The 18,767-nt window shown below is 49.6% G+C and overlaps 1 protein-coding gene across 1 annotated transcript in view; it reads right to left on the bottom strand.

The window, feature by feature from the left end:
• Positions 1 to 18,767, bottom strand: part of pnpla6 (patatin-like phospholipase domain containing 6) — a 259,651-nt gene continuing 240,884 nt past the window's right edge. The window contains exons 35-36 of the mRNA XM_070867081.1: positions 11,968 to 12,125; positions 1 to 1,894 (exon numbers count right to left, since the gene is read on the bottom strand). Of these exons, the coding sequence (XP_070723182.1) occupies positions 1,817 to 1,894; positions 11,968 to 12,125 (236 nt within the window). The 3' untranslated portion in view covers positions 1 to 1,816. The remainder of the gene's footprint in view (positions 1,895 to 11,967; positions 12,126 to 18,767) is intronic.

The raw sequence follows: 18,767 nt of genomic DNA on the forward strand, positions 1-18,767 counted from the left end.
CACTCCTCCAATCAAAATCCTGAAAAAGCTCATTCATGCGCAGGGACAAATACCATTAGCTCATGGAATTAAACAAAATGACGCTTTGAGAAAGTCATGGAAATAAAGTGACCATTTAGAGTCACAGATTAAGGGCAGCGAAGGTGATGGAGGAGCTTTGAGCAATAATTAACATAACAATTAAACATTTCAATCACATTATCAGTGCCTGAAGGGACATCGACCTGAGTACATGATGACAGGCCCTTTGCATCATCTCCCCGGGAAGATGTCCTGCCTCGTGGGAAACTGGAGGAGTGAGTAATTCAGAGTCACCTTACCCAGGACATACTGACCAGCTCCCACTAGCTTTCAACATTAAAACCACCACAAACACGGACAGATGCCCCAATGCTGCTTTAAACCAGCGGCTGGGAGACACAGCACACTGGCCTGGGGCAACAGGCCTACAGCTTTACACTGTGTGCAGCATTCCCACTCCCTTCCCAACCCGCTCATTACTGACTGATTTACACAAACTGTCCCACGCTGACAGATATCACAACATTTGAAACTTGAGCAGGGTTGGGGGGAGACGGGGAGAGTGAGCGAGCGAGAGACACTCATAGGGAGCGAGAGAGACACGGGGGAGAGAGGGGGAGTGAGAAAGACGTACATAAAAGGGCTCTGAACACCTCGAGTCTTGTCGCCGAGAGCATGCAGAAAGCAAGCGCAGGCAGCAGGAGTGTGCGGCAAACCAGACTCCCCACCCACCCTTTCCTTCAACCACTGTCTGTCCCACCTGTGACAGAGACTGTAATTCCCATATTGGACTGTTCAGTCACCTGCGAACTCACTGAGTGGAAGCAAGTCTTCCTCGATTTTGAGGGACTGCTGCCTATGATGATGATGAGATAAAAACACAGTAACTGAGCTGCAGTGGTGTGTACTGCTGTAAGTTGTACCGTGTGGGGCAATCAGGGCGAAATTCAACATCATCTTCTAACGAGCCGACCCACAAGATGTGGTTCAGTAATCGCAGTGCAACATTAAGCCTAAATTGTCTCCTTTGAGGCTCAGATTTTTAAGAATACTAACTAGAACTTTTGCCGTTAAATTCAGCTGGTAACACCGCAATGTTCGCAGAGAGATGGAGACGGAGCTGCATTAGAAGGTATTGGGCATGGGAACAGCATCTTTGTATAATATTACCTCTGATTATGGGGCAGAATATCTGGAGGGGGAGGGGAGAGAATGGTTTACAGCAGAGTTTGAACAAAGCTGGTCATTGTAGGCAGTGTAACTTGTAAAAATGAGTTTCTCTTCCCTTGTTGCCTGTGGATTGAGAGAGGTGAACAGTGTGGCCAGCTAGCTGTGAGAGGCCTGAGGGGTGAGTCACAGGAGAGGGGGGCTTCTGATACACACACACACACACACACACACACACACATCGCGCGCGCCCCCCCCACCCCACCCGCTCACAATTCAAGAGTCTCGATGGTGCCTTTAAAAAACAGGACTTGGATTCAGTGGTTCAACTCATCCTGTGCTAACAGGAACACGGCACACAACTGCAAACTCACACAGCCGCCATCACCACAGTGATACCGGCGGCTTAATACCAGCTCTTGTAAACTGGACACAAAAAAGGGGAATAAAGTGTGTGCTGGAAGAGGAGGTACAGTAAAATAAAGCAAAACTCATTCCCAGACTGGCGCAAGAGGAGTTTTGCTATTCAACAGCATAATTTTGTAAATCCCTTTGTTTGGCTAAGTTGAGTTACTGATGCGGGAGGTGTGGTCAGGCTGGGTGTGGGATGCTGGGCTCTGTCCGCAGGTTAGTCTGTGTGAGGGAGTGCTGGGGCTTCCTGGGAGCTGTTCACGGGTCGCCGGTTCCGTATACTTTTCTCTTCATCCTGCAGGGGAAGGAAAAGACCAAAATATTCTTTGTTAAAGATTCCTTACCTTGTCTCACTGTGAGGATTGCAAACCAACATTAGACATGACACACGAGGATTTAGAGAGTGGAGCAGCACAAAAACCTTGATATGAGCACGGTTCATGAATACATGGTGGGGTGGGAGGGGGTCTTGTGTTGGGGTGGGAGGGGGTCTTGTGTTAGTGTGGGGAGGGTGATCCCGGGGTCGGGATGGATTGGGGTTGAGGGGAGATAATAAAAACACAGTAAGCACTTTAAACAACTTAAAGTTGGACCACAGTCCCACCACAGACACTCCCACATACCAGGTTCCCACTGTCCCAACCCCATACTCCCAACGTTCCCACTTCCCCCCACCCACGTTCCCACTCCCCCCGGTCCCACCCAACCCCCTCATTTCCACTCCACCCCCCAACCCCCACGTTCCCCCCAACCCCCACATTCCCACTCCCCCCCCAACCCCCCACGTTCCCACTCCCCCCAACCCCCACGTTCCCACTCCCCCCAACCCCCACGTTCCCACTCCCCCCCCCGTCCCTCCCAATCCCCACGTTCCCATTCCCCCCGTCCCCCCCAACCCCCACGTTCCCACTCCCCCCGTCACCTCCAACCCCCACGTCCCCCCAAACCCCTCTGTTCCCACTCCCCCCCATCCCCTATGTTCCTGCTCCCCACCCCCCACATTCCCACTCCCCCTCCACCCCCCACGTTCCCCCTCGACCCCCCACGTTCCCACTCCCCCTCGACACCCCACGTTCCCCCTCGACCCCCCATGTTCCCACTCCCCCTCGACCCCCCACGTTCCCCCTCGACCCCCCACGTTCCCACTCCCCCTCGACCCCCCACGTTCCCCCTCGACCCCCCACGTTCCCACTCCCCCTCGACCCCCCACGTTCCCACTCCCCCTCGACCCCCCACGTTCCCACTCCCACATCCCATTCTCCCAACACTCTCCCATCCTATCTTCCCCAGTAATCCTAGACTCTATCCTCCCATTGGTGTTCCTGGACCTAAACACCCCTTTCTCCATTTTCCCCCAACACATCCTCCCTCCACTCTCACCAACAATTGCACAGTGGTTAAGCTCCATTCACAACCTCTCAGATAATGAAACAGCCCACGCCAGCCTTTACTGCGTTAAAGATGATATATATATATATATAAATGAAAGTTGTTTCCAGCAGATAACATTCAGACTTTAGCCGTCACGTGGCAGGTAACATTCACGCTACTCTAGTGACCATCTCAAGCAAAAGAAATCCCAGCCACCTCCATCCGACCTTCAAAGGCATCGTTATCACTGAGCCCTTCATCATCAACCTCTTGGGGGCCAACAATGACCAAAAGCTCAGCTGGGCTTGCCATATCAACACTGTGGCTATGAGCAGTAGAGAGGCTGGGTGCTCTGACAAATGGCGCACCTCCTGACCCCTCAAAGTACCCCCGCCATGTACAAGGACCGAGTGAGGAGTGTGATGGAAGACTCACCCCTTGCCTGGATGGGTACAGCTCTCAATAAACTGGGCACCATCTCAGATTGAGAAGCTCATTGTGTGGCACAGTTTCTTTTTCTTTGCCACTGGTTCCAAAGCCACCTCCTCCAGCACACTGTGGCTGCAAGGTGTACGATCTAGGATGCCCCTATGACCTCCACCACAGAGTAGGATAAGAGCAGCAATGTCTTGAGAACCCATCCCCTCCAAATCACATACCCTCCTGACATGGACAAATGTTGCTGTTCCTTCATTGTCAATGATGGATCAGCTGGAAGTCACTCCCCAACACCACTGAGAGGAGGCCTGCAGCATCAGGTCTGAAGTGGTTGAAGATGGTGGCCCGCCACCACCAGTTGGAGATGGCCGATAAATGCGGCCTTATCAGGAATATCCCGGGAAGAAATAAAAAAACTACTCCCCTAACCCACAACCATCCCTGGTCCTGGAAACCCAACCACAATGGTCCCACAACCTGGGAATATTCAGACATCCTAGAGACATTGCTGGCTTTTGACGTGAACTACCTGTTATTTAAAGCTCTATGCTGACTAAAGACAAAAGCTATTTTGGCACACCTATGTCACTCAATATTTTGTCCAACCTTGCATTTGCCAGAATTAAATCTCATTTCCCTTTTTACCCTACAGGGCATTAAAGGTGGGAGCAGAAATAAATGAGGCCCTTGGTTTTGTATATAGAGGCTCAGATTTAAAAAGCAGGGCGGTAACACTGAACTTACACACGACATTAGTTAGAGTTGGAGTGTTGCATGCAGTTTGTGACTCCCATTATACAAAAGGAAACATGTACTGCAGGTTCACGGATGTTCCCAGGGATGTGGGGATTACAGTTGTAGAGATGAGGGAATATGGCTTTTTCATTGGAGCGAAAAATGAAAAATAAGCCTTGCATTTATATTGCAGCTTTCACAACCTCAGGATGTCCCAAGGAGCTTTACAGCCAATTAAGTACTTTTGAAGTGTAGTCACTGTTGTAATGTAGGGATGTCGCAAATTTGTGCATAATAAACTCCTACCAACCGCAGTGTGATAATGACCAGATAATCTGTTTTAGTGATGTTGATTGAGGGATAAATATCGACCAGGACACAGAGGAGAACTCTCCTGCTCTTCTTCATAAATAGTGCCATGGGATCTTTTACGACCACCTGAAAGGGCAGACGGGGCCTCGGTTTAACGTCTCATCCGGAAGACGGCACCTCAGACAGTGCAGCGCTCCCTCAGCACTGCACTGGGAGTGTCAGCCTAGATTTCTGTGCTCAGGTCTCTGGAGTGGGACTCGAACTCACAACCTGCTGACTCAGAGGCGAGTGTGCTACTAACGGAGGGGGTCGAAGGCTGATGTGACCCCTCAAAATCTCCCTATCATAATTCCATGATTACAAAGGGTTACGGATAAGGTAAATAGTGAAAGATTGTTTCCACTGGGTCATAACATGGGCACAAAAGGAATCAACAAGGATGTTGGAAAATGATTCTTTACAGAGAGTGTAAATCGCTGCCATAAACCATGGTTGAAGCAGAGTCCTTTTAAAAGGAAAACAGATAGTTACTTGAGAAAGAGGGAAATGTAATTATATGGAGAGTGGCTCACTATGGAGAAAAACACCCCAGCAGCCTCGATAGGCCAAATGGCCTGTTGCTGCTGTACTACAGCATTCTAAGACAGGGGTGGGCAATTGTTCAGGCTGGAGGGCCACTTAACAAGTTTTGGTGAGCTGTTGAGGGCCGCCCACCAATGTTCCCCCTAAGGCGCAATCGCGCAGTCCCGAGCAGGCCGCTCTGGGAGAGATACTGCGCATGCGCAGCTGCATAGCGGCCGATCGCGCAGCAAATTTAAAGGGACCATGTGCGGAAAAAAAGTTAGAGGGAACATTGCATAAACATAACCATTGCATAAACATAAATTCAGATAGTAATCAGATGCTATCTTACATAGACCACTTGAATTCGATACCGCTTAGAAATGAATCACAGATAAACATTGAAAATGTGGTATCTTCTGGTCTCTGTAAATTAGTGCTGTGAAATACAACTGTACTCTCTTTAGAGCCAGTGTCAGCATCAATTCCCCACCTCCTTATGCCCCTCTGCAAAAATTAATGAAAGACTTGAATTTATATAGCGCCTATCACGACCACCGGACGACTCAAAGCACTATACAGCCAATGAAGTACTTTTGAAGTGTAGTCACTGTTGTAATATGGGAAACGATGCAGCCAATTTGCGCACAGCAAGCTCCCACATCAGCAATGTGATAATGACAGATCATCTGTTTTTGTTATGTTGATTGAGGGATAAACATTGGTCCCAGGCCACCAGGGATAACTCCACTGCTCTTCTTCGAAATAGTGCCATGGGATCTTTTGCGTCCACCTGAGAGAGCAAACGGGGCCTTGGTTTAACAAAAGCACCTCCGACAATGCAGCACTCCCTCAGCACTGCACTGGAGTGTCAGCCTGGATCTATGTGCTCAAGTTCCTGGAGTAGGACTTGAACCCACAGTCTTCTGACTCAGAGGCAAGAGTGCTACCCACTGAGCCGCAGCTGACACATGCCGTCCCAATTGGTGCCAGATAAAAACTCGTACTCTGGATACTGGGAGCCAGTCACTTCCTTCGATAAAAGAGTTGTGGAGCTGAGCAGCCATGACTCCACTCTAAATTGGATAAGGCATATTCAAGTGAGCAGTGTATTCTGGGTACAGACATCCGCCATTGGTGCTCAGAATCACGGACGAGCCTTTTAAGGTCAGGCCAGGGAGCATCACCTTTGCGAATTATTAAGTTGAATGAAGTATTGCTATGGTTTTCCCTTGGCTATAGTTCGGGTCGGTCTCTGACCCATGAGAAGTGAAAGTGGATAGATGAATGTGCAGCTCAAGCTCTGGCTCACGTTCTATTTCTGTCTCATCCAGCGGGCTGGTTACAATGACCTGGCGGGCCGGATATGACCCGTGGGCCCTGTTTTGCCCACCGCTGGTCTAGCATTTTAGATCACATGGAACACTACTGTTTTTATAGAGCCCGAGGAGCACCGTCAAACAGGATCATCCCCTTCTGGGAATAGTGGAGGTTTACAGCAGAGAAGGAGCCTTCTAGCCCCTCCTTCCTGTGCTGGCCTAGCTCTGATCACTCAGTCCCATTCTATCTGCTATCCCATCCCACTGCCCTTTCATTCCCATTACTGAAAACTAAGCCATTTCCTATCTCTGCCAATCCTGCATGAGATTTCATTCTTCATCTCTCATCAGCCCTGCCCCTTCTTAATAATCTTTACTGTTCATACAATCCTTTCCTATTTCCTTTAATGTTCCAGCCAGTCTTTCTCCATACCACTTCTACACTTTGCCTTTATATTTCCTGTACCGTGATTCATTTTCTTTCACATTATCACTCACCAGGCATTTACCCCCCTCAAATACTCCAATACTGACCGGTTATACAGCACCAGGAATAATCCCTGCTCTTTAATCTATCTTCTAGTCCCTGAACCTCGATTCCTCTGCCAGTTTTTAAACATGAACCCTGGTCTCTGGCTGCTCCCCTCACTCTCCAAAACCATTTCCACGCAATCCGGTGTATCTCTTACTCTGGCACCATTTGGAACGCTTGTTGCAGCCATCGATCCCCTTACTCCGCAGCGCTCCAAGAGTCCAGCACAGCGGGTGAGATGGTTTTTAAAGTGAAATAACCGCGTGCACGGACTTTTGACGGAGCCTCGTGGCCCCCCCTCCACAACAAGGAACATTGGCTGCAGCTATAGGAGTCTCCGTCTAATCCCCAACCCCCCATGGAATCCCTTATCACTACTGAACATTTGGACTACAGGGGCTTACATAAGAACATAAGAAATAGGAGCAGGAGTAGGCCATTTGGTCCCTGGAGCCTGCCATTCAATAAGATCATGGCTGATCTGATCTTGGGCTCAGCTCCACTTCCCTGCCTGCTCCCCATAACCCTTTATTCCCTTATCACTCAAAAATCTGTTATCTCTGGCTTAAATATATTCAATGACCCAGCCTCCATAGCTCTCTGGGGCAGAGAATTACATAGATTTACAACCCTCAGAGAAGAAATTCCCCCTCATCTCAGTTTTAAATGGGTAGCCCCTTATTCTAAGACTATGTCCCCTAGTTTTAGTTTCCCCTATGAGTGGAAATATCCTCTCTGCACCTTGTCGAGCCCCCTCATTATCTTATATGTTTCGATAAGATCACCTCTTAGTCTTCTGAACTCCAATGAGTAGAGGCCCAACCTACTCAACCTATCTTCATAAGTCAACCCCTCTCATCTCCGGAATCAACCTAGTGAACCTTCTTTGGATAGCCTCCAATGCAAGTATATCCTTCCTTAAATACGCAGTACTCCAAGCTCTGGCACTGCTGGTGGATGCCATCCTGAGTTGCTGCCACTGTCACATGTACTTACTGCTAAACACCCGTTTGTCAGCGGCGATCTCTCGGGAGATGCCTGCATTGCCTGTGGACTCCCCTTCCAACACTGATGGTGAGCATCTCCCTCCCTCACTGAACCGCTCTGCTTGTGGAATCAGCACCTCCTGGAGCCTTTCCAAGTCCATGCTGGGCGTCTCGAGTTTGTTCAGGCCCTCGCCAAGACTCGTTTCCTCAACGGCTGGCAGGATTTGATCTGCTATTGCTGTTGGGTTCGTGCCTAGTCGTGGCCTGGGTTCCCCGTTTAAAATACAGGTTGTTTCAGTGCCCCACGAACCCTTCCTGACTACAGCCCGACCCCAAATCTCCAACCTCCTGAATTTCTCCTCCTCGCCCACGCAAAATCCTCATGGATATTCGTTGTGGTAAATAACTGGAGAGCATCTCAATACTGAAGGAAAATCATGAACAAATTATACTGCTTTCTCTCCACTTTCTGTTAATTCTAATTTATCATTTACCATCCTAACTGCCTCCCTGACTAATCATTTATTGCCAGAATGCTGAAGGATTTGCACTTTATACCCTGTACTATAGTCAATTCCTGGCCCTTGCACTTTTCATAGTTAACTTTCCCCTCCCATTCCCTTATTGACTGCCGACAGACTGATCTGCGTTCTTAGCTCCATTTTAATTTCCACTCTCATTCCGCTAATCATAGAGATGACAGCACAGACGGAAACCATTTGGCCCATCTCTTCTGTGCTAGCTCAACTGGAACGGTCTGCTCTAACCTTTGGAGTGAAAACTGTTCTAACTCTCTCCCCACCCCTCCCTTCCCCTTCTCCCCTCCCCCATCCTCCTCCCCCCTCTCCCTCGCTTTGTGGCAATGATCCTCAGTCTGTGCCCGTCGGAATAGTTCGACCAGTTTACACTCATTCCACAACCAAATGAAACTCTTGGTCATATGTGCCACCAAATGTCTTAGCTTGTTCCTCAAGCTGGATGGTAGCATGAGCTTCTCCCCCTGGGGCATTCTGACATATATACACACCACTCCCCACAGCAAGCTGTGTACGGAGGCTTTTCACCCGCAGCTCATTATCAGTGGATCAGCAGCAATAACTGACTTATCTGCAGATGGCATTGCTGAAGTCATCGTGTTGCTTGTTTGCAAGCTCGAAAACAAACCAGTGTCAGTTTCGATGCTCGTCTGTGCAATAAAGGGAGGAAGTGAAACATTGATTGAAACGGTTAACTGATCATCATCACTGAAAGAGCTTGTGCCTTGTAAACAGCCTCAGAATGCCCAGAATGGCCATATGTCGGCAAATGCGACTGCCAGCTCGTGCCCAGCACCCAGCAAACCCTCTCCTGCTCTCCAATGTCAGTGATGGCACTCTTGTTGCACTCGACTTTCGCAATGATCTTTTCTCCTGCGCATTCTGAACTTGGATCTGCCCCTTATTTGGCCTCTGACCTCTGCCCTTTGGTCTTGACCTGCTCCTTGTGTGACCGGTAATGTATGCCAGTGGCGAGTCTTCCTGTGTAAGCCTTGTTACCTTGGCCACAGAGTATTCGCCCCGTGTAGGACGTCAGGGTGTGGGCCGGCCTCATTATCCAGTTTGGGGGTCACAAGTGAGCAGGAGCTCGAGTGAGGCCTGGTGGTTTTCCCCAGTGTGGCGTAGTGACGCTGAGCTGCACAACACTAACCGGTCCTCCCACTGAGGTTCGTTAACTCGCACGGACTGGGGCTGGGTCCTGGGAGATCCCTGATTGTCAGGGCTCAATGTAATTGGAGGATGAACTTTGAAAAAGCTCAAACAGTTGGGATCCTTTCCATCAGTTCTAGTGTCAGTGGACCACACAGGCTGAAACCATCCCGCTGTAAGTTATTGACACCAGAGCATGACTTTACACCAAGACACTGCACACTAGGTTTGTTAAGTTGCTGGATCTTTGGGTTTCGTGGCTACAATTGGCTGTAGCGTCCCTAAGCTTTGAGGGGGGGGGGGCGTTGGTGCAGGAAGAGGCTCGGCTCGAGCTCCTGACCGGCGCAGGAAAGAACATGGGCGGATGTCAGGGGTCAGTGTCTCACGGCTGTGGTCCTCTTCATTGCTGTCAAGCCCTGTAATGTATTTTCTTAAGAATTCATAGCAACACATTGCTATTAAGAACGAGTTGGTTTATTTGCAAAGGATTTAACAATTGCACTACACATTACCCGTTCATTCACCAGGCTCACAACTGCATACCTCATCGTGGAGGACCTCGACCCAACTGGCTGGGGTTTTATTGAGTCTTGTGAACATCACGTGACTGGCTTAAGCCATTCACACGGCAACACAGCTCTACAAACCTGTGAGCATGCTCACATGTGCATACAGCCCTTGAGGAAGGGGCCCTGGGATGAGGCGCTGGAGGGCTGCCCATTGGAGCTGGACCCCAGCAACAATTCTCCATCAGGACACACGTTGGAAGTGAGGGTGCTCTGGTGCAGCAGACCCAGGTGGTATATCCAACCTCGAGTTCATCAATTACTCGAGGGCCAGTGGTTTGCACGCCCCGACCGTAGAAGGTTGAGGGGTGAGCAAATTGATGTGTGCACATTGAGAAAGGGATTCAATATGCAGAGGAACTCTGGTCGGGGAATCCAGAAAAAAGGAGGCACAGTCTCAAAATTAGAGCTCACACATTCAAGAGTGAAATCAGGAAGCACTTTTTCTACACAAAGGGTAGGTATCAGCCGTGGCTCAGTGAGTAGCACTCTCAATCCCAGGTTGCGGGTTCAAGTCCCACTCCAGAGACTTGAGCCCACAATCATAACTGGCACCTCTGTGGCGAACGGTGGGAGTGCTGCATTGAAGGAGGTGCCCCCTGTGGGAGCACAAGCTGCATTTCTGAAACACTTTGCTTCGGCGCGGTCTGGAGATCAAAAGGGTTAAAAGTTATAAAATTCAAGATTGGATTAACACAGGCTGCAAGACGATATGATGCCTTTTAGCCATTGAAATGTTGAGTATGAGTGTAACTTGTTACTATGTGAATAATAATCTATGCATGGAATCAAATAAACTCCTCTGCCAATCATCGGAGTGGTGTATAGTATTTCATGACATTGTCTGTATTTGAGTGTAACTTGTTACTTTGCGAATAGTCATTTGATGACATAATCTGTAGGTTAAACGATTCAGAAAGCAGTTAGCTGCGATTTCAGGTCAATGCCATTTTTGATTCTACATTGTCTGCATGTTAATGGTCTAAATGTACTATGCAAGGAAATAAGGGCTCAAAGGCTTTTTTGGTATAAAGATGAGAGCACTGGACATGACACTGGAATCTCGGAAAGTGTGTCACAAGCAGCCACGGAAAGCAGAGAGCTGCCTTTGTGAAGTATCTCAAGTAACTTTCATACTGGGTTTGATTACTATGAATGTCTAAATAAAAGACCTGATCCTGGCTTTACTACAACTGAGTGTGTGTGTGTAATTCGACATTTAAAGCAACTAAGCGAAGAGCAGACAGCCTTACAACACCATCTTTCAGATGTGATGTTAAACCAAGGACGCAGCTGCCCTCTCAGGTGAATGTCAAAGATCCCATGGCATCGTTCAAAGATGAGCAGGCCAACAGTTATCCCTCAACAGATTACCTGCTCATTGTCACTTTGCTGTTTGTGGGACCTTGCTAGGGGCAGAATGGCTGTCGCGTTTCCCTACAGTGTGACTGCACTGCAAAAAGTATTTCATTGGCTGAGGTTACGGAAGGCGCTATAGAAATGCAAAATCTTTCTTTCCCTCTTTCTTTTGTGGAAATATGGAACTCAGTTCCACAAAATGCTGAGTCAATTGAAATTTTCAACACCACGATCGACTGATTTTTGTTGGGTAAGGGTATCACGGGACATGGAGCGAAAGCGGGTAAATGGAGTTGAGGTGCAGATCAGCCAAGATTGAATTGAATGCCGGATGAGGTGTGAAGGGCGGTATGGCCTCCTCCCATTTGTAACGCCTCAATGCTTCACTGGCTACTTTGAGTTGTCGGACGAGCCCCGACTGTGACGTGCACCCACACCACAACTAACATGCAACGTCTGCGTAGGGAACATTCAGTAAAAGTGACAACTCTGCTCTTCACCTACCGTTTGAAAAGCAGCTTCCTGACTCCAATCTGCAGCTGGGGGGTCCTGCTCAGAATGGTCCTGGTCTTCCAGCTCCTCCGTCTCATCACGTTCCTCATCCTCCTCCCTCATTGCATCCACCATATCGTCCTCATATTCAGTCAGATAATCCGATTCTTCTGCAGATGAAGAAAACGCAAAGCTTCAGTGACGAGTTCCCTGAACCTCACACATTATCGCCAACAGCACCTCCCTCATAGGGTCTTACAGAGTGCAAAGGACTGAGAGTAGGAGATTGGATAAGCACTCCTCTCAGGTCAGAAATGGCAAGTTACACAGAAGTTATAGCAGAGAAATAGGCCATTTGCCCGATGCTCCACACTAGCCTCCTTCGACTCTATTTACTTCATCTCACCCCATCATCTCATCCTTCTATTCACTTCTCCCCCTATCCAGCTTCTCCTTGAATGTATCTATGCTACTTGCCTCAAACATCCTCTGTGGTGGAGTTTTCCACATTCTAACCTCTCCCTGGGTAAAGACGTTTCTCCTGAATTTCTTATTGGATTTATTAGTGACCGTCTTATAATAAGAACATAAGAACATAAGAATTAGGAACAGGAGTAGGCCATCTAGCCCCTCGAGCCTGCTCCGCCATTCAACAAGATCATGGCTGATCTGGCCGTGGACTCAGCTCCACTTACCCGCCCGCTCCCCGTAACCCTTAATTCCCTTATTGGTTAAAAATCTATCTATCTGTGACTTGAATATATTCAATCAGCTAGCCTCAACTGCTTCCTTGGGCAGAGAATTCCACAGATTCACAACCCTCCTGGAGAAGAAATTCCTTCTCAACTCGGTTTTAAATTGGCTCCCCCGTATTTTGAGGCTGTGCCCCCTAGTTCTAGTCTCCCCGACCAGTGGAAACAACCTCTCCGTCTCTATCTTGTCTATCCTTTTCATTATTTTAAATGTTTCTATAAGATCACCCCTCATCCTTCTGAACTCCAACGAGTAAAGACCCAGTCTACTCAATCTATCATCATAAGGTAACTCCCTTATCTCCGGAATCAGCCGAGTGAATCGTCTCTGTACCCCCTCCAAAGCTAGTATATCCTTCCTTAAGTAAGGTGACCAAAACTGCATGCAGTACTCCAGGTGTGGCCTTACCAATACCCTATACAGTTGCAGCAGGACCTCCCTGCTTTTGTACTCCATCCCTCTCGCAATGAAGGCCAACATTCCATTCGCCTTCCTGATTACTGCTGCACCTGCAAACTAACTTTTTGGGATTCATGCACAACAACCCCCAGGTCCCTCTGCACCTCAGCATGTTGTAATTTCTCCCCATTCAAATAATATTCCCTTTTACTGTTTTTTTTCCCCAAGGTGGATGACCTCACACTTTCCGACATTGTATTCCATCTGCCAAACCTTAGCCCATTCGCTTAACCTATCTAAATCTCTTTGCAGCCTCTCTGTGTCCTCTACACAACCTGCTTTCCCACTAATCTTTGTGTCATCTGCAAATTTTGTTACACTACACTCTGTCTCCTCTTCCAGGTCATCTATGTATATTGTAAACAGTTGTGGTCCCAGCACCGATCCCTGTGGCACACCACTAACCACCGATTTCCAACCTGAAAAGGACCCATTTATCCCGACTCTCTGCTTTCTGTTGGCTAGCCAATTCTCTATCCATGCTACATTAGAGGCGTTACATTAGCTGCTTTCCAATCCGATGGTATCTCCCCAGAGTCCAGAGAATTTTGGTAGATTATAATGAATGCATCTGCTATAACTTCCGCCATCTCTTTTAATACCCTAGGATGCATTTCATCAGGACCAGGGGACTTGTCTACCTTGAGTCCCATTAGCCTGTCCAGCACTACCCACCTAGTGATAGTGATTATCTCAAGGTCCTCCTTTCCCACATTCCCGTGACCAGCAATTTTTGGCATGGTTTTTGATCCTCCACTGTGAAGACCGAAGCAAAATAATTATTTAAGGTCTCAGCCATTTCCACATTTCCCATTATTAAATCCCCCTTCTCATCTTCTAAGGGACCAACATTTACTTTAGTCACTCTTTTCCGTTTTATATATCGGTAAAAGCTTATACTATCTGTTTTTATGTTTTGCGCAAGTTTACTTTCGTAATCTATCTTTCCTTTCTTTATTGCTTTCTTAGTCATTCTTTGCTGTCGTTTAAAATTTTCCCAATCTGCTAGTTTCCCACTAACCTTGGCCACCTTATACGCATTGGTTTTTAATTTGATACTCTCCTTTATTTCCTTGGTTATCCACGGCTGGTTATCCCTTCTCTTACCGCCCTTCTTTTTCACTGGAATATATTTTTGTTGAGCACTATGAAAGAGCTCCTTAAAAGTCCTCCACTGTTCCTCAATTGTGCCACCGTTTAGTCTGTGTTCCCAGTCTACTTTAGCCAACTCTGCCCTCATCCCACTGTAGTCCCCTTTGTTTAAGCATAGTACGCTCGTTTGAGACACTACTTCCTCACCCTCAATCTGTATTACAAATTCAACCATACTGTGATCACTCATTCCGAGAGGATCTTTTACTAGGAGATTGTTTATTATTCCTGTCTTATTACACAGGACCAGATCTAAGATAGCTTGCTCCCTTGTAGATTCTGTAACATACTGTTCTAAGAAACAATCCCATATGCATTCTATGAATTCCTCCTCAAGGCTATCCCGTGCGATTTGATTTGACCAATCGATGTGTAGGTTAAAATTCCCCATGATTACTGCCATTCCTTTTTCACATGCCTCCATAATTCCCTTGATTATTGCCCGCCCCACGTGAAGTTATTATTTGGGGGCCTATAAACTACGCCCACCAGTGACTTTTTCCCCTTACTATCTCTAATCTCCACCCACAGTGATTCAACATTTTGTTCATTAGAGCCAATATCGTCTCTCACAATTGCCCTGATATCATCCTTTATTAACAGAGCTACCCCACCTCCTTTCCCTTCTTGTCTATCTTTCCGAATTATCAGATATCTCTGTATGTTTAATTCCCAGTCTTGGCCACCCTGCAACCACATTTCTGTAATGGCCACCAAATCATACACATTTGTAATGATTTGTGCCTTCAACTCATTTACTTTATTTCGAATGCTGCGTGCGTTTAGGTAGAGTGTTTTAATACTAGTTTTTAAACCATGATTTTTAGTTTTGACCCCTCCTGCAGCCCCTTTATATTCATATATATTGTCCCTTCCTATCACCTTGTGATTTACCCTTACCCCAGTGCTACTCTGCTCTGTTGCCTCCTGCCTTTTGCATTCTTTCTTGGGGTCCTGTTCATCTGAGCTCTCACCCACTCTAACTAGCTCAGAGCCCTCTCCTGGGTTCCGAATACTCCTCGCATTGAGGCACCGAGCGTTCATGCTTGCCTTTGACCCTTTATTATTTTGCTGTACAGTGGCCCGTTTTGTTTTTTGCCTTGGGTTTCTCTGCCCTCCACTTTTACTCATCTCCTTTCTGTCTTTTGCTTTTGTCTCCATTTTGTTTCCCTCTGTCTCCCTGCATTGGTTCCCATCCCCCTGCCATATTAGTTTAACTCCTCCCCAACAGCACGAGCAAACACTCCCCCTAGAACATTAGTTCCGGTCCTGCCCAGGTGCAGACCGTCCGGTTTGTACTGGTCCCACCTCCCCCAGAACCGGTTCCAATGCCCCAGGAATTTGAATCCCTCCCTGCTGCACCACTGCTCAAGCCACGTATTCATCTGAGCTATCCTGCGATTCCTACTCTGACTAGCACGTGGCACTGGTAGCAATCCCGAGATTACCAATTTTGAGGTCCTACGTTTTAATTTAGCTCCTAGCTCCTTAAATTCGTCTTGTAGGACCTCATCCTTTTTTTACCTATATCGTTGATACCAATGTGCACCACGACAACTGGCTGTTCACCCTCCCTTTTCAGAATGTCCTGCACCCGCTCCGAGACATCCTTGACGCTTGCACCAGCGAGGCCACATACCATCCTGGAGTCTCGGTTGCGGCCGCAGAAACGCCTATCTATTCCCCTTACAATTGAATCCCCTATCACTATTGCTCTCCCACTCTTTTTCCTGCCCTCCTGTGCAACAGAGCCAGCCACAGTGCCATGAACTTGGCTGCTGCTGCCCTCCCCTGATGAGTCATCCCCCTCAACAGTACTCAAAGCGGTGTATCTGTTTTGCAGGGGGATGACCGCAGGGGACCCCTGCACTACCTTCCTTGCACTGCTCTTCCTGCTGGTCTTCCATTCCCTAACTGGCTGTGGACCCTTCTCCTGCGGTAAGACCAACTCACTGCACGTGGTACTCACATCATTCTCAGCATCGTGGATGCTCCAGAGTAAATCCACCCTATATTGATGGCCCTTGGTTTTGGTCGCTCCTACAATTGGAAGTGTCTCCTCTATATCCACCATATCAAACCCATTTCATCATTTGAAAGACATCTAGCAGGTCACCCCTCAGCCTTCTTTTTTCTGTGCGGTCTTCCCTGATCGAAACGACCTCCCAGTTCTGGTATCAACCGTGTAGATCTTTCTTGCTCTTCTGTATCTTTATTGAAATCGTTTGCACCAAGTCTGCACCCAAATGCCGAGTGCCTTTTGTTTGCGCACTCTCAGTAAGGTTGGGATGCGGTTGTTCTTTGTGTGACCTGAAACTGAGAATGCCTCTGCAAAACATGCGATCTGGCAAATATCAGAATGAGATCACACAAACACCACGTGCTAAATAATGAGCACTGGGCACCACTAACAAATGACAGTGCGGAGCAGAGGAGCTGCAGCATTTACAGTCACTCCTTACACTTACGGCCAGTTCTTTTATGACAGTGCATCAGAAATGGGGTCACCGACAGCACAATGAGATTCTGCCAACACTTTTACAGTGACGAGATTCTAAACCTATCTAGAGTCATCTTGTGTTTCCTAACTTGTGCCATTACCATCTCAATTTGGCCCAGCATCACCTTTGTCTCTCTAATCTCTCCTGCCTTCCACCCGATCACAGACCTTCCCTTTTGTTCTTTCCTCCCATCCCCCTTTCAGGGCCCCTGCACTTCCTTAAGGATCAGTTACATCTCGAATTTTTGTCAGTTCTGCCGAAGGGTCAGCGACCTGAAACTTTAAGTCTGTTTCTCTGCACCGATGCTGCCTGACCCGCTGAGATTCGAAACCAGTCTATCTTCAGACACACACAGACTGCAGTCTGTTTCTAACTTGGAAACAGGAAATGCTGCACGGTGAGGGTGACCAACCCTCCAGGATTGGCCGGGGGGGGGGGGTCTCCAGGATTTGCCTGGGGGTGTGTGTGTGTCTCTAGGATTGGCCTGGGCAGGGGTGGGGGGACTCCAGGATTTGCCTGGGGGGGGGGGTGTCTCCAGGATTGCCTTGGGGGGGGGGGGGGGATCTCCAGGATTGCCCTAGGGGTGGGGGGCTCTCCAGGATTGCCCTAGGGGTGTGGGGGTCTCCAGGATTGCCCTAGGGGTGGGGGGGGTCTCCAGGATTGCCCTAGGGGTGGGGGGGGATCTCCAGGATTGGCCTGGGGGGGGGGGTCTCCAGGATTTGCCTGGGGGGGGTGTGTGTCTCTAGGATTGGCCTGGGCAGGGGTGGGGGGGCTCCAGGATTTGCCTGGGGGGGGGGGGTGTCTCCAGGATTGCCTTGGGGGGGGGGGGGATCTCCAGGATTGCCCTAGGAGTGGGAGGGGGGTCTCCAGGAGTGGGAGGGGGGTCTCCAGGATTGCCCTAGTGGTGGGAGGGGGGTCTCCAGGATTGCCCTAGGGGTGGGAGGGGGGTCTCCAGGATTGCCCTAGGGGTGGGGGGGTGGGTCTCCAGGATTGCCCGAGGGGTGGGGAGGTCTCCAGGATTGACCTAGGGGTGGGGGGGGTCTCCAGGATTGGCCTGGGGGGGGGGGGGTATCCAGGATTGGCCGGGGGGGGGGGGGGGGGCTGGGGGTCTCCAGCATTGGCCAGGAAGGGGGGGGGTCTCCAGGATTGCCCTGGGGGTGGGGAGGGCGGGGCTCCAGGATTGGTGGGGCGGAGGGGGGGTGTCTTCAGGTTTGGCCTGGGGGGGCTCCAGGATTTGCCTTGGGGGTGGGGTCTCCAGGATTGGGCTGCGGTGGGTCTCCAGGATTGGCCTGGAGAGGGGGGGTCTCCAGGATTGGCCTGCGGTGGGGGGTGTTCTCCAGGATTGGCCTGGGGGGGGGGGGCTTCTCCAGAATTGGGCTGGGGGTTTCCAGGATTGGCCTGGAGTGGGGGAGGGTCTCCAAGATTGGCCTGGAGGGGGGGGGGTATCCAGGATTGGCCGGGGGGGGGGGGGGGGCTGGGGGTCTCCAGCATTGGCCAGGAAGGGGGGGGGTCTCCTGGATTGGCCTGGGGGGTGGGGTCTCCAGGATTGGCCTTGGGGGAGGGTCTCCAGGATTGGCCTGGGAGGGGGAGAGGGGTCTCCAGGATTGGTCTCCGTTGGGGGGGGGGGGGTAGAAAGAGAGGGAGGACTCCAGGATTGCCCTGGGGGTGTGGGGGGGCTCCAGGATTGGCCGGGAGGGGGGTTGGGGAGAGAGGTGTCTTCAGGTTTGGCCTGGGGGGGGGGGGGGCCTACAGGATTGGCCAGGAGGGGTCTCCAGGATTGGCCTGGGGGGTGGGTCTCCAGGATTGGCCTGGGGCGGGTTGGGCACGTCTCCAGGATTGGCCTGGAGTGGGGGGGCTCTCCAAGATTGGCCTGGAGGGGGGAGTATCCAGGATTGGCCTGGGGGGGCTGGGGTCTCCAGGATTGGCCAGGAAGGGGGGGGTCTCCTG

This window comes from Pristiophorus japonicus, chromosome 24 (assembly GCF_044704955.1).
Source record: "Pristiophorus japonicus isolate sPriJap1 chromosome 24, sPriJap1.hap1, whole genome shotgun sequence".
Classification (NCBI taxonomy): domain Eukaryota; kingdom Metazoa; phylum Chordata; class Chondrichthyes; family Pristiophoridae; genus Pristiophorus; species Pristiophorus japonicus.